Here is a 16,358-nt window from a genome sequence, read left to right as displayed (position 1 = left end):
ACATCATACAGGATTTAATAGATCTTTTTCCTTTACTTAACAGCTCTAAAATAGTCATCGTCACAATATGAGCTGGGGGACATTGAACATTTTAATTTTAGATAACGTAAATGTATAATATCATATACTGTTAATATAATCAGATATATATAATCTGATAATTATCGGTTCATGTTAATTGATAAATCTAAATTTTGCATTACTTTTTTGATAGTGCAAAACAGAATTTGTCACAAAAAGGTCATAATTCCAAAATAAGGGTTAGTATTGATTCCTATTGTTACATCTCTTTTAAATGTCAAGGGAGTATCCTTGACAATTTTATAAGTAATAAAGCACGTTGACAAATTTTTATGTGCTATCACATTTTTTTAAAATTAAGAATCAGAAACTTAAAAAAATTGAAGGGCTGATTTCAGCAAAATATTGATTAAATTAAGATATTGCTTTGTAAAAGAGCCAATTTTATTCTTTTTTTAATTCAAATTTTTCTTTTCTCAAAAGTAATGAGTGTAATTTAAAAATAAGTTCCATCAAATAAACAATTATTGCAGAAAATTGAAAGCCTTAAAAAATTCATATAGCCAAAAAAAAGGGGGGGGGGGTTAAGTCCTATCAATATATCTTTCTTGCAAGGTAGGCAAGTAGTCATAAGAACAAGATATGTTGTAGTGGACATCTTACTGTAAATATTTTTTAAACCCCCCCCATAAAAATAAATTCATCGACAAATAAATTCACACTGCAACGTTCTGATCCCCCTTAAATTACAAATATGAAGGAAAACAAGAATCACATTTGGTATCAAGGAGTTCACCCTGGCAATTCGATATAACATTTCAAACAAACACATATATCTATGATTCAATAGTTATTTTTTTAATCATGAATATCAGTTATTAAAGTAAAAAAAATATTGATCATTTAATTACTGATCAAAACAAAAATAGCAAGACACACTGCCTGGAATATCGGCTGCTGTGGCTATTATGCAATTCTTAGTTCTATTTTTAGAATACTGCACAGTCTGCTTACAATGGAGATGCAATGCCACTGTGTGTGAAGTCATGTAACAGGGGATGAAAATGGCCGCAATACTCAATGTATTCCTTTTATCTCTATTTGTTTCCAGGACTGTGACGTACAGTGAGTAACTTAAATTAACTCTTTACTTTGTGGACTTGATATAATTGAATCAGTCAAGTTAAACTTTTACTCCGTGTCATCTGCCACTCATGCCTATATTGCTAATAACTATTGTTTGCTATTCTTATTTATATCGATCATTTGTTCATTAATACCATTTGTCAAGAATTAGGCTTCGGATTGTTCGGGTGTAGTTTTTGGATTCCCAGAAATCGCCCATACCGACCTAAAGTTATTTATAAAATAAAGTGCATTTTTACCATCTTGAGCATTTAAGTCTTATTGTCGCCGGATATGAAGAAACACCTTATTATCCCCGATGATATTTTAATAAGTATACAGGCACGTAGCATCGTTTTTGAAAGTGGGGGGGGGGGGGGTAGACTTATCAAAAAAAAATCTTGACAAGCACCCCCCCCCCACCCACCAAAAAAGGTTACTTTCCGAAATCCTGGAAATCTTAATCTTTGAATATATTTTCTTTGATATTTCCCTAATTTACCCTAATTTACACTGTCAACAGATTCCTAACATGATACTCATGTTTCAATCTTTTTTTATTCATTCACCAACCATGAAGATTTGGGTTTTTGGTTTGGTTAAAAAAAATAATAGTGCAAAAGTTAAGTTCATGACTACAAGATAAAATCAGAAAAAAAAAATCAAAATTAACACCCCCTTCATAAAAGATATCTTAAAAGCCCAGATTAACAGTATCCAATTTACTAGTGCAAGAGGATTGATTTAATTTAGATGATAATAACATGATTAAGACAATACAATATACCAAGTAAATATAAAATTAAATGTTATATGACCTTTATTTAATGACAATCTTTTCTTAGACCAACTTGTCAATTCCAACACAATCGCTGTTAGTAGTACAACCTTCCCAAGTTACGTGGCATCACGGACTGTGGACGGTAATACCGACCAGAATGTCACAAGTTGTTCTCACACCGGTGTGAGGAGTAGTATCACAGAGGCGTGGTTACGTATTGACCTTGGTACAGTCTACAGTGTCAAATCAGTCAAGCTCTGGTACAGAGGGGACAGTAAGTATTATGTTGTAGTATTTATTCAGATACTGATGAAATATAAGTAATAATATTGACCATATATTAAACTGTAATTTAGAAATGTAATTATTCTAATAATAATGACCAAACTTGATTAACTGTTTATATATATATATATATATATATATATATATATATATATATATATATATATATATATATATATATATATATATATATATGTGTGTGTGTGTGTGTGTGTGTGTGTGTGTGTGTGTGTGTGTGTGTGTGTGTTTGTAATCACATGAAAGCCACTACATGAGTATGAACACACACGTTTTATCCCACTACATTTTTTCTTCCCACTACATGCACTCGCGTAGTGGGAAGTAAGTTCATTCGGAAACGTTAATTCTCATCGTCCTTGATTCAGAAAATAAAAATCGTACTATGTTTGGGTTTCCGGTGTGTAAGTGAATTTTTTAACACACCTCGTGCAATCCAGAAGAGTAGTTCACACACTTTACTCTATTTGGGTTAAAAAGCGCGCATGCGCGATTAGAACTTCCTGTTGCTTAAAGATGGCGTCAACTGAACTGCACTCAGTAAGTTTATTTTTTACGATAGTAAGGAAATAATTACTTTTTTAAAGAGAGATCTAAAAGAAGACTAAGAAAAGATTAGTCATAACGATTAGAACTGATGAGAGAATCAATGATTACATTAAAGATTAATTCATTGAGGGGATAGTTTTGTTTAAGAACGTTTGCTTTTTTATATATAAAATCCAAGATTAGCAATTATTGTAAGGAATGTTATAACTTAGTAGTATCAATATTTTGCAAATATATTTCAAGAAAAACCAGTGATACGTCTTAGACAAGGACACAAGTTAATTGTATTTTTAAAACAGACAAAATCATTGATATATAAAATATATTTCAGTGGGTTTTTTATTAGTTTGAGGCTTGGTAGAATATAGATGCAGATAAACCATGTCCTATTCACGGGGAAAGCGTGCAGTAAGTGTTTTCAATTATTTGTGAATTGTTCTGAATTATATTTTTATCATAACCGCAATTTTATCAACCACGGTTAAAAAAAATTGGAAAGAAAAATAGGTTGACAAAAATTCTTGTTTGGTTGAAGAGCCTCTGGAAATTTCAAATTAATAATGTTGACATTGTAAATTTACCATTTAATAGAACTCCCTATGCCCCTTCATGGATCTGCACATACACATTATATGACAGTAAACAAAAGAAATGTGCATATCCATTTACCATAGTAAAAATAGATCCTTGTTGAATGATAAGTTATCCATGCCTATGCAATACAATCATGAAAGAAATTTACACAATAGCCAACCCTTCAAGATAAAATTAATATTAGACACAGTAAAACTTAGTGATGCCATTTACTCCTCTCATCACTTGTAAATATGTGAGCGCATTTCAAACCTATACTAAATTTACCTTATGAAGATTGGGATACAAATTGAATGGGTAAATTTGTGAATAAAAGACATTTTGAGTTTAGCTTTAAGCATATTTTATTGACAAATTTATTATATGTATGCAGATTTATAATTACAAATATTCTGAAACAATATGCATGCACCAGCACCATTATTTCATGAAATGCTTTTTAATCAATTTGTATTTTATTCTTTACCATACAGCTTAACAAATGTTCAAAAGAAATATGCTATCAATTTCATGAAACATATATAAGCAAATTTTCATTGTTCTAATGAGCATTATCCATAAGAATGATCAATAATTATATATAATCATATAGAAATATAGAACTGTTGTAGTGGGCTGTGCGAATTAAAATTGGTACAAAAAATGACCAAACTGATTGATTGTTATAATCGCAGTATATTACCTTCATATATAAATATATTCCACTCAGTTCTGCGCATAAGTAAAAGTCATAAGAATTTTTTAATTGTAGTTCAGATGTGTATCTAAGATCAAAGGTAAAAGGAATTGCACATGAACTATGGCAAAAATCATCAACCAACATCCCAATGCATAATAGGCAGTACATGTATGTGGCTGGTCACTGGTATTACAATGCATTTTTGTTCTCAGTTTTGTTATGAATTTGCATAAAGACCAGTGTCATTGGCAGTTTCCATATTGAGACTTTGGAAGAGAATATTTCTTAAGAAAGGAAAGTTATGGTCATCATACATGCATCTCTCTCTCTCTCTCTCTATCGATCTATCCATGAAATGCTTCAACTGTTCCTCTAACAATTTTTCCCCAGGAACTCTATCTTGTTCTGAATGCATCCATCATCCAGCCATTATCAAATTGTGAGTTGTAGGATTGATATATCAAGAATAAAATTTGCTTGTTTGATATTTCAGGTAAACAACAACCAAATCACCAAAAAAAAAAAAAAATTTGGCAGATTATTCCTGTCAAATCAACATTCTGTACCTTGTGATTTACCTCAGTGCTACAACTTGAATAATTAATGCATCACATTTCAAATAATCATGAATTATTTTGCAAGCAATCATTTATCCCATTGCAAATTTAGCTGCATTACTGTATAACTTTTGTGAAATGTATGATGAATACTGTAATATACTTGAAATTTATTGCACACAACACAAACTTCACTTCTTTTAGTTTTAATGGGAAATATCAAACAAGTGACACTCATTTTAATATTATAAACAACACATGTCTGTAGTAAAAAAAAGATTTATTTAATTTATTCCATAGAAAAAATCATAAATATATTTTTAGCAAACTACTTTTGGTAACATGTAATTTACTAAATAAAAAACTAGTATTATAATCTATTTTAGTTTAAAATCTACATTTATATTCTTACCATTTTTATTATGTATAATTATAGTTTAAATTTTGAGAATTGACATGAACACATTTCTTTATGTCCAGCCACCAAAAAATTAGTACTATTGTCACCTTACTTTGTAAAACTGTGGTCCTTATTAATCCATGTTAATATTTATTTTTTAAATAATTTTAATATAACTACAGGGTAACCCATACATTCTGTACAGATCAACCATATTTGTTTACTTTGTCACATCTTAACTGCAATGGCTCAATGCAGTATAATGAAAAGATGTAGCAGGAGAATCAAAATGTATAGTGTAAAACATTCACCAGAGGTTATATATATACAGTATTTATACATGTCGTTTACCAATATATACCACTGTATACAATATACATGTACATATTTACAAACAAACCAGTGACACTCATATCAATGTTATGAAAAAAAAATTGCACGCATGGTTTTAAATTGTAATCCTGGTTGAATTTTAAAAACTTTTAAGTGTTGGTAGTGAAAATTAAGAATATAACAGCCTTTTTAATTGGGAAGGGCTTATGAGTTTTTTATCTTGGTCCATCCAGGAGTCCCTCAAGGTTTGTTCTGGGTAATTTGCTTTGGGTCCTAGTAATAGATCTGAAGGGGAAAAAGCTAAATTCAACATTGGGTTTGTTTAAGGTTTACTTTCTGTTACATTGTCTAGTTGTTACAGTAACAATACATATATAATCTTGATTATTAATACATTTACCCCTTTACTATAAATCCAGCAGGTCAATTTTTACTACAAGTCAACAGGTATACAAAGTCTTACATGCATTACACTTAACTTCACAACTGACCAAAATAAAAATATTCTTATGTCTAAAAGTTAACATATGAGTCTACATTAATAAACTGTCCCATTTCCTAATAGCTGCATGGTTTAAGATGAATTTACTTGGTCATATTTATTTCATATGCATGTATAATTATGATCTTACCATGCGCGGATCCAGATATTTTTTCAACTTGATGCATTTTGATGATAAGTTTACAATGTGAAATTAATTTGTTTGAATTTTCATTGGGGGTGCCCCCCCCCCCTCCCTGAACGACCCTCCTGCTTTATACCCAGCTTTATACCCGCGCATCAAATACATCGGACCATATATTGTTCGATATTACACCAGATGGCGGTCTGAACTATACGGGGAAGAAGAAGAAGAAGAAAGACCAGTCACATTCGGTATTTCAAAGCTCTGGCCTGAGAATGATCTTAGGGTAATATTCACTTCCTGTGAAAGTGAAAGTAGACCGTATTGCTGGTAGCCAGGTAGGCTTATTATACATGAGCAGCACTGTGAGCACATAGTGACATGTATATTGGATGTTTTGCTTTATCATGACGAAACCTGTAAGTTGTAGTGTCGTTAAAATTACCATAATCATGAACAATGGAAGTAACTTTTTAAAAAATATTTCGAAAATGTGTCGGGGCCCGGATTAGAGTCGATCATTACTTATGCACATGTTCATGATCATGATGTTGTACGATGAATACTTATACGTGTGTCTGTATCTGTATCTTGCCATCTCAAACTGTGAACGCACATCAAAGTAGAAAGAACAAAAGTAAGTCGTAACCGCCGCTCTTGAAATACTAGTTGGAAGCCCTCGATTGACATACAGGTAATTCTCGATGGCTCGAACTTTGATCCCTCGAAGTCAAACTGCAGTCCCGTAAAGGCCGTTATTCATAATCTATATTTTTTTACTCTCGATACCTCGAATTCGCCTTGTATCTCCAAGCGCCATACCTAATTTACACCTACTTGGTCATTTAAATGGCTCAAGGCGTTAGAAGCGGGACCCGTGTCACGGTTTGTTTATTCAGGCGACACTTGTCCTGCAAGGTGATATTTGTTTGGTGATTGACCATACCGATACTTACATGTAGTCTATAATTAACACGAACCGTTTTACGATAATTTGGAGACGCAATGAAAATGAAAAATTGATTGAGAAGAAACAATAATATTGAGCCATGGTCAAATTTTTGAATTATAAAACTGTAAAAATTATGCATATCAGCATCGTTGTCATTATAATGATTATTGCTAAACAAGTTCTTACAGCTGGTGAAGGACCCTTACGGTGGGAACAATGCGTGATACTCAGTTATCACATTTATGACATGTCGATCGCCTCGCAGTACAGTAGTTCTGAGCAATCCGGTCTTAATATGATGCATAAAATAAATAATAATTATGAATTTAATTTTTTCAATAGTTGTTTGTATTTAGTTTTAAAAACATCCAGTTCTGTATATTTTACTGAAAAGAAAAGGTACTTGTTAAAGCACGTGCGTAAGGTTATCACTAAATCAATGGCTTAATCATAACATCCGGTAAGACTAATTTTAAAACCTGTCGGTCAACCCGGAAAATTAAAACCAAACAAGGGATTTAAAATGAATTTCTCCCATGTGATCTATGGATGTGTCAATTACTGTATTGTGTAAGTACAGTTTTTCCATTTTTCTTTTTTTTTGTACGTGTACATGTACTGTAAAAATGTATTTCAGGTGCAGATAAGCTTGAATAAAGAAGCAGTAAACCCAATGAAGGTAGATTACAAGTATTGAACAAAATGAGTTTTCAATACAGTATGACTTGACATATCATGTTGAAATACAACAAGTTCTTAAACAAGACCATTTGAATTACAGATAAAGATTTTATAAAGAGCATCCATACTGATATGATACATCCAATATGTACATATAATTATACTGTATTTATGATTTTTTTAAAAAGGCGAAGAGAATAAGGCCAGATGAGGATGCTAAATTTTGGTGTCAAGCAGGTTTAGACAAGGATGGATTTGAAAAACGATTCATTAATAACACTATAGGTATTAATTGTTACCTTTATACTTACAGGGTTCGACATTAACTTTATAACCCATTGCCTTATTGGTCGAAGACGAAAGTAGTTTTTAAGTAGGACTAATAAAACCTGGCTGTGTCTTGTCAGTTCTATTGGAATGATAAAATGTTCTGCTTAAAAACTTGGTATAATTTACAATTACCGGTATCTACATTTTACTGGAAAACCCTGAGGGCATTTTAGCTATTTAGCATAATGGCCAGTCAATTCAAACCTTATTTACATCATCTGATTTAATGATTAAAAATTTTAATAACCAATAAGTGATCTTCATTTGATTTAACACATTGCTGCAATAGAGATATGGAAGCTTTAGAAATATGATAGACTTTGATCAAACTTGACAAAATTTATAGGAATCTTGAACAAAATATCAAGACTGGTTATCATGTATTTTCATAAATCACAACCATTTTAAAATTGTGAATTAATTTGACTTAAATATTTATATTTATTTATTTTTAAGTTTTAAACAAGATTTTATTTCAAAAAGAAAAGAATCGGACAGCAGGCATTGCCTATTTTATCCATTAATTTGTGCAGATCGGATATTTTAGTGATTGTTCTTATTATATCTGTTTTGACATTTATTTTTGGCAAAATTATAAAATTGCCTGCAGACTAGTAAAACTGAACCAACACTTGTCAGCTAGAATAAAGTACAGAGAATTTGTGTCGAGCCCTGTCTTATAATTGTACATACATAAATGTCATCATGTATTTCTGAACATGTTTAAAGTAATATTATATTTCTATTAAAATAAATAATTATTCTGTGTACAAATGACAAATGTACTATGCATGCTAATTATTCCAATTATTAATTTGACTTTAATTTTACAGGATTCGGTGTATTTACAACAGCATTTTTCCAAAAGGGGGCCTTTCTTTTAGAGTATGTTGGCAATCGAATAAGTGAAAAAGAGGCAGAAATTCGAGAGAGAAAACGCAGGAAGAAAAAACACAGTTACATGTTTCATTTCAAATGGAATGGGAAACATGTGTGAGTTTTTGTTTTGATATTGGTATACTTTCTTCTCTTTTTCTCCTATTCTTTCTCACATAATCAGAATTATTACAGTAAATAATTTAATACATGATATTTTAGATTACATTTTTAAATATTTTCAGTGATATGTAATGATATCTGCTTTAATTAGTTTTGGTTTTAATAATAGCATTTTTTGTAATATATCCTGTATTTAACATCAACTTAGATTTTTTTTCAGGTCTCTAAATAATATGTAATATAATATTCATCTTGCTTGTAACTAGTTTGTTGACGTACAACATTACTCTTTCACGAGAGAGAGAGAGAGAGAGAGAGAGAGAGAGAGAGAGAGAGAGAGAGAGAGAGAGAGAGAGAGAGAGAGAGAGAGAGAGTGAGAGTGGGGGGGGGCAGTCTTTTGATCCATTTCCACTCGGAAAACTAGATAGTTTTGGGAGTTTTACTAGTAAATAAATGTAAGATTAACTAAGGAGTTTCATAGAATTTTACATGTATGCTGGGGCATATTATTTTAGAATTGTTTTAATTTTGTAGTGTTGATGCTACAGATGTACCAGAAAGAATGTGCCGTTATGTCAATGATGACAAGAAGGCAAATGCAACAATGAAATTGAAAGTTTTCAATAATTATCCAAGGCTGTGTTTGTTTGCTCTACAAGATATACATATTGGAGAAGAAATACGTTATGATTATGGTGATGAGAATGTTCCTTGGAGGCAACACTTTCATGTAATTCTTTGAAAAGATCACTTGATTAAACAATGTGTGCTTTAATGTTTGAAAATGAATTTTATTAAAATATTTTCACAAATGAGAAGCATTTATATAAGTTGAGTGTGTATTACTGAAAACTTTAACTATAAATAATAGGCATACTACATTATGATATATTAGATTTGGAGATTCTGATGGTACATGTACTGTACATGTAAAACACTTCTAGAGCACTTAAAAAGTTAAATGATCAATTTCAATGGCATGCTGCTATTTTATTTTAAAGATATTGTTTTGCATTTAATGTAATTTTTGAAATATGTTTCTAGAAAACTAAGATGGAGATGAAGACAATTGAAGTTACAGGTGAGGCAGTTTATAATTATGACTGATATTTTATCAATGTGTGAAAAGGTTGAATCTGTTTTTATTTTAGGAGTAAGGAATCATTCTTTGAGTATTATAAGGTGATAATTTTGGTTGGGGGATGGTCAAATCCAATAAAGCCCAAAGGGCTTTGTGATAAATTTGACCACACTCTGACCGAAATTATCACCTCATAATATTCATAGAACGATTCCTTAATACTTATATGTATAATTAATATTCCCAATTTGTACACTTTAAAACAACATATCAAAACCACTGTTTTTTTCATGCAGCACATGCTGTGTATTACTTCGCGGCACAGCCAATACTATTTTTGATTAGGCTATATGGCACACCCATTTTGTATCACTCGTCTGTAATGAAGTTATTTGGCTATAGGCTTCAAAATTAATTAGTAATGTTATTATAGACAAAGACAGTTGAAAATGTAAATACATGTGTTGGTATACAAAATTAAAGGTATCAAGATACAAAGGTGTCTGATGAAATTCACTGTGACTGCCAGGTTCTGAAAAGAAAGGATATGAGTTCCATGTGAGATGTGAAACAAATCTTGTGTGAATAAATATGTAACATGTAGATGTGTTACATTGAAGAATCCGCACTACATATAGGACAAAATATATTATAAGTACCAAGAACAGAACAACTTATTGTCAAAATGGATGAAATAATTTTGAATGGATACTGTTAGCATTCAGTAAATAATATCAACTCCAGGTTAACATGTTCTGTTAGGTTTATTTTCGAATTCGAACAATAATTTTAATTTTTAATAACTGTATATTTTTTTAAAAGATGATGATGATGATGACCCCTTTGATCTCAAAAAGCCAAGGTTTTCAGAGAAAAAGGTATGGAACAGTATGCTTTATTTACTGTGTATTACCCCCAGTATGTATTGAGTGCAATAGGTGTCCTGTACTGATATCAAAATATTCTAATTGCTACATAATGCATTTGACACTGTTAAAAATGTGATCAGAAAAATAGTTATTTTTTCTTATAAAGCATTAAAAAATGTGTACAATGACAATCACAGGGCTGGCTTTAAAGATTTCTTTGTTATTTTCATTGAAAACACATTGAACATGCTGAACCATAACTCCTTATTTGAAATTAACATGGCATTGTATCTTTATAGCATGGTAAATCAGAAGGATGGTCAAGTAGATCATTTTCATTTGGAATTCAGAGAGTTACTTGCAAACTTGAGTGATACAGTCAATGTTGCTTTATATCTCTTAGATTTCAGATGCATACGTAAAGTAGTATGATGAACTTTGTTCAGATTAAATTACATAATTGAAACTCTTTGATTAAACATTGTACACTCAGGTATGTGTTTTTTAAATGCTTATTTATTGACCCAATTACTGTTTTCTTGTAAGTTATAACATATTTTAGACAATTTCATTGTTTTTCATTTCAAATTATATTTATTCTTAAATGATTTCAATATTCAAAGGTCACTTTATTTATACTAAAGTCATTATTTTTTATATATTTTTTTCCTTCAATTGTAGGTTTTACTCAAATATATTTATATTATTATTTTTATTATTATTTATTTTTTGGAAGGGGGGGGGGGGAATGAGTAACAAAGAATTTTGATGTCAGATCTGATTAATTTTTCTCTGAACTTTAGGTATGGTGTAATATCAGATTGAATAGTTATACCTGTGCAAGCTAGTTTTCTTTTTACATCATTCATTGAACATTATTTCTTGTTATGACATTTCATTTGTGATCAAATGATATCTTAAGCTACAAAATTTATTTAACATTTTGAAACAGTTCAGTTCGTTGATTTTTTTCATTTTATTTTTATACCTTAAATTTAATTTGCATGTTATTTGGATTACGAATACACCTGTAATTTTCATTACTGATTTAGAAGAAAATCTTCATTTAAATATTTGTTTTACTTTTAATGTTTACTTTTAGGAAAATTGCCAAAGCAAGGCCAAAGTCAGTTGCATGCTGGAAATGATAGACTTAGTGATGATGATGACATAGATGAGGATGCTCTTTCTGGTGAGGATAAATATTGATTATAATTTACATGTATTTACTCAACACCATCTCAAATCTAAATTCTCTCTCTTGCTCTCTCTCTCTCTCTCTCTCTCTCTCTCTCTCTCTCTCTCTCTCTCTCTCTCTCTCTCTCTCTCTCTCTAAGTGTTGCACACATGTAGTGACATTCAGGTTAAGTGTCATCATCAATTTAAACTTACACAGTAGTATTGATTTATATATATATCTCTCTCTCTCTCTCTCTCTCTCTCTCTCTCTCTCTCTCATATCAGTTTTGCACACATTTAGTGACATTAAGGTTCAAAGTGTTTAAAAAATGAGTTAAACCTCTACCTCTACCTTTCTCTCTAATGCTATATCCCTCATTTTCCAGCAGAGTTTTTGAGAAAATGTCTGTAAATATGTTATAAATGTTTGTATTTACATTTAGGAACAATGTTAAAGCAAGGCAAAGGTCGATTGCATGCTGGAAATGATACACTTAGTGATGATGATGACATAGATGAGGATGCTCTTTCTGGTGAGGAAAATATTAATTATAATTTACATGTATTTACTCAACACCATCTCAAATCTCAATCTCTCTCTCTCTCTCTCTCTCTCTCTCTCTCTCTCATCTATATAAGTGTTACATACATGTAGTGACATTCAGGTTGAAAGTGTATAAATAATGAATATTGATTTATCTTTCTCTCTCATTATGTCTCCATTTTTTTCATTACTCGCTCTCTCTCAGTGTTTAAAACATGTAGTGACATTCAGGTTAAGTGTCATCGTTAAATAGAATTTAAGAGAACTGAAGTTTTTGTTCTCTTTCTCTCTGTCTTTCTCTCTGTTCTCTCACTCTTAATGATATCAGTTGATGCATAGTTAAAGGTTAATTTTGTTTTATTTATCAAACATCATCAAAAATATTTTTGAAATCTCTCTTCGTTTCTCTACCTCTACCTTTCTCTCTGTTGCTATATCCCTCATTTTGTAGCTGATTTTTGAGAATATGTCCATTCCAGTAAATATGTTATAAATGTTTGTGTTTACTTTTAGGAACAATGCCAAAGCAAGGCAAAGGTCGATTGCATGCTGGAAATGATAGACTTAGTGATGATAATGACATAGATGAGGATGCTCTTTCTGGTGAGGATAAATATTGATTATAATTTACATGTATTTACTCAACTCTCTCTCTCTCTCTCTCTCTCTCTCTCTCTCTCATATCAGTTTTGCACACATTTAGTGACATTCAGGTTGAAAGTGTTTAAAGATTGAGTTAAACTAAAGAACATTGATTTTTATTTTTCTCTTTCCCCGTTTCTCAGTCTATTCAATGTTCTCCCTCTCCCTCCGTCTCTCTCTCTCTCTATCTATCTATCTATCTATCTATCTATCTATCTATCTATCTATCTATCTATCTATCTATCTATCTATCTTTTAATCTATCTATCTATTATATGTATATATACAGTTCTGCACACATGTAGTGACATACAGGTTTAGTGTCATCATCAAGTTAAACCTAAGAGAACTGAATTTTTTGTTCTTTTTCTCTCTCCCTCTAATTATTTCCCTCCCTCTTTATCTCTCTCTCCCTCACTCTCTCTTACACTCAAAAGATATTCCAAGCTTAATAAAAGATATTTTTGAAATCTCTCCTCCTTTTTCTACCTCTACCTTTCTCTCTAATGCTATATCCCTCATTTTCCAGCAGATTTTTGAGAAAATGTCTATAAATATGTTATAAATGTTTGTATTTACTTATAGGAACAATGTTAAAGCAGGGCAAATGTCGATTGCATGCTGGAAATGATAGACTTAGTGATGATGATGACATAGATGAGGATGCTCTTTCTGGTGAGGATAAATATTGATTATAATTTACATGTATTTACGCAACATCATCTCAAATATAAACTCTCTCTCTCTCTCTCTCTCTCTCTTTCTTCGCTCTCTCTCTCTCTCTCTCCTCAATCATATCAGTTTTGCACACATGTAGTGACATTCAGGTTGAAAGTGTTTAAAAAATGAGTTAAATTAAAGAACTTTTCTCTTACCCCGTCTCTCACTATATTCATTGTTCTGTCTGTCTGTCTGTCTGTCTGTCTGTCTGTCTGTCTGTCTGTCTGTCTGTCTGTGTCTGTCTGTCTCTCTCTCTCTCTCTCTCTCTCTCTCTCTCTCTCTCTCTCTCTCTCTCTCTCTCTCTCTCTCTCTCTCTCTCTCTCTCTCTCTCTCTCGTTTTGCACACATGTAGTGACATACAGGTTTAGTGTCATCATCAAGTTAAACCTAAGAGAACTGAATTTTTTGTTCTTTTTCCCTCTCCCTCTAATTATTTCCCTCTCTCTTTATCTCTCTCTCTCTCACTCTCTCTCTTACACTCAAAAGATATTCCAAGCTTAATAAAAGATATTTTTGAAATCTCTCCTCCTTTCTCTACCTCTACCTTTCTCTCTAATGCTATATCCCTCATTTTCCAGCAGAGTTTTTGAGAAAATGTCTGTAAATATGTTATAAATGTTTGTATTTACTTTTAGGAACAATGTTAAAGCAAAGCAAAGGTCGATTGCATGCTGGAAATGATACACTTAGTGATGATGATGACATAGATGAGGATGCTTTTTCTGGTGAGAATAAATATTGATTATAATTTACATGTATTTACTCAACACCATCTTAAATCTAATCTCTCTCTCTCTCTTTCTCTCATCTATATAGGTGTTACATACATGTAGTGACATTCAGGTTGAAAGTGTATAAATGATGAATATTGATTTATCTTTCTCTCTCATTATGTCTCCAATTTGTTTCATTACTCTCGCTGTCTCTCTCTCTCTCTCTCTCTCTCTCTCTCTCTCTCTCTCTCTCTCTCTCTCTCTCTCTCTCTCTCTCTAGTGTTGCACACATGTAGTGACATTCAGGTTAAGTGTCATTATTAATTTAAATTTAAGATAACTGAAATTTTTGTTCTCTTTCTCTCTGTCTTTCTCTCTGTTCTCTCACTCTTAATGATATCAGTTGATGCATAGTTAAAGATTAATTTTGTTTTATTTATCAAACATCATCAAAAATATTTTTGAAATCTCTCCTCCTTTCTCTACCTCTACCTTTTCTCTCTGTTGCTATATCCCTCATTTTGTAGCTGATTTTTGAGAATATGTCCATTCCAGTAAATATGTTATAAATGTTTTCATGTTTACTTTTAGGAACAATGCCAAAGCAAGGCAAAGGTCGATTGCATGCTGGAAATGATAGACTTAGTGATGATGATGACATAGATGAGGATGCTCTTTCTGGTGAGGATAAATATTGATTATAATTTACATGTATTTACTCAACTCTCTCTCTCTCTCTCTCTCTCTCTCTCTCATATCAGTTTTGCACACATTTAGTGACATTCAGGTTGAAAGTGTTTAAAGATTGAGTTAAACTAAAGAACATTGATTTTTATTTTTCTCTTTCCCCGTTTCTCACTCTATTCAATGTTCTCCCTCTCCCTCCGTCTCTCTCTCTCTCTCTCTATCTATCTATCTATCTATCTATCTATCTATCTATCTTTTTATCTATCTATCTATTATATGTATATATACAGTTCTGCACACATGTAGTGACATACAGGTTTAGTGTCATCATCAAGTTAAACCTAAGAGAACTGAATTTTTTGTTTTTTCTCTCTCCCTCTAATTATTTCCCTCCCTCTTTATCTCTCTCTCACTCTCTCTCTTACACTCAAAAGATATTCCAAGCTTAATAAAAGATATTTTTGAAATCTCTCCTCCTTTCTCTACCTCTACCTTTCTCTCTGTTGCTATATCCCTCATTTTCCAGCAGAGATTTTTGAGAAAATGTCTGTAAATATGTTATAAATGTTTGTATTTACTTATAGGAACAATGTTAAAGCAAGGCAAAGGTCGATTGCATGCTGGAAATGATAGACTTAGTGATGATGATGATGACATAGATGAGGATGCTCTTTCTGGTGAGGATAAATATTGATTATAATTTACATGTATTTACACAACATCATCTCAAATATAAACTCTCTCTCCCTCTCTCTCTCTCTTTCTTCGCTCTCTCTCTCTCTCTCCTCAATCATATCAGTTTTGCACACATGTAGTGACATTCAGGTTGAAAGTGTTTAAAAAATGAGTTGAACTAAAGAACTTTTCTCTTACCCCGTCTCTCACTCTATTCATTGTTCTGTCTGTCTGTCTCTCTCTCTCTCTCTCTCGTTTTGCACACATGTAGTGACATACAGGTTTAGTGTCATCATCAAGCTAAACCTAAGAGAACTG

General features: G+C 31.7%; 3 protein-coding genes across 8 annotated transcripts in view; all 3 read left to right on the top strand.

Moving 5' to 3' along the window:
* Positions 1-967: 967 nt before the first annotated feature.
* Positions 968-16,358, top strand: part of LOC136274713 (uncharacterized) — a 52,983-nt gene continuing 37,592 nt past the window's right edge. The window contains exons 1-2 of one of the 3 annotated variants that reach the window (XM_066082222.1): positions 968-1,146; positions 1,992-2,201. In XM_066082222.1, the coding sequence (XP_065938294.1) occupies positions 1,080-1,146; positions 1,992-2,201 (277 nt within the window). In that variant the 5' untranslated portion in view covers positions 968-1,079. The remainder of the gene's footprint in view (positions 1,147-1,991; positions 2,202-16,358) is intronic. The other 2 variants (XM_066082226.1, XM_066082216.1) reach the window with 2 other exon arrangements.
* On the top strand, positions 2,439-11,403 carry LOC117690030 (N-lysine methyltransferase KMT5A-A-like). Of its 4 annotated transcripts, none has more exons than XM_066082259.1 (8): positions 2,439-2,770; positions 3,126-3,187; positions 7,558-7,599; positions 7,790-7,886; positions 8,765-8,924; positions 9,465-9,660; positions 9,975-10,011; positions 10,834-11,403. In XM_066082259.1, exons 2-8 carry the CDS (start codon positions 3,161-3,163, stop codon positions 10,938-10,940), a joined length of 666 nt encoding a protein of 221 aa, XP_065938331.1. In that variant the 5' UTR covers positions 2,439-2,770; positions 3,126-3,160; the 3' UTR covers positions 10,941-11,403. The 4 variants fall into 4 exon arrangements, with proteins under 4 accessions (XP_065938331.1, XP_065938326.1, XP_065938329.1 ...); XM_066082254.1 differs by having other exon boundaries at positions 3,111-3,187; XM_066082257.1 differs by lacking the exon at positions 2,439-2,770 and having other exon boundaries at positions 2,986-3,187.
* LOC117690029 (uncharacterized) lies at positions 11,181-16,144 on the top strand. Its single transcript, XM_066077726.1, has 8 exons — positions 11,181-11,199; positions 11,983-12,072; positions 12,503-12,592; positions 13,117-13,206; positions 13,831-13,920; positions 14,601-14,690; positions 15,270-15,359; positions 15,950-16,144. Exons 1-8 carry the CDS (start codon positions 11,181-11,183, stop codon positions 16,057-16,059), a joined length of 669 nt encoding a protein of 222 aa, XP_065933798.1. The 3' UTR covers positions 16,060-16,144.

Source organism: Magallana gigas, chromosome 1 (genome assembly GCF_963853765.1).
Source record: "Magallana gigas chromosome 1, xbMagGiga1.1, whole genome shotgun sequence".
Taxonomy (NCBI): Eukaryota; Metazoa; Mollusca; class Bivalvia; order Ostreida; family Ostreidae; genus Magallana; species Magallana gigas.
This window is presented reverse-complemented; position numbering and strand designations above follow the sequence as displayed.

Coding starts and splice junctions, on each gene's coding strand:
- LOC117690030 (XM_066082259.1), top strand. CDS start 3,161: ATGTCCTATTCACGGGGAAAGCGTGCA. Junction 3,188..7,557: donor ATTCACGGGGAAAGCGTGCA/GTAAGTGTTTTC, acceptor AATGTATTTCAG/GTGCAGATAAGCTTGAATAA. Junction 10,012..10,833: donor GAAGACAATTGAAGTTACAG/GTGAGGCAGTTT, acceptor TTTTTTTAAAAG/ATGATGATGATGATGACCCC.
- LOC117690029 (XM_066077726.1), top strand. Junction 12,073..12,502: donor AGATGAGGATGCTCTTTCTG/GTGAGGATAAAT, acceptor ATTTACATTTAG/GAACAATGTTAAAGCAAGGC. Junction 15,360..15,949: donor AGATGAGGATGCTCTTTCTG/GTGAGGATAAAT, acceptor ATTTACTTATAG/GAACAATGTTAAAGCAAGGC.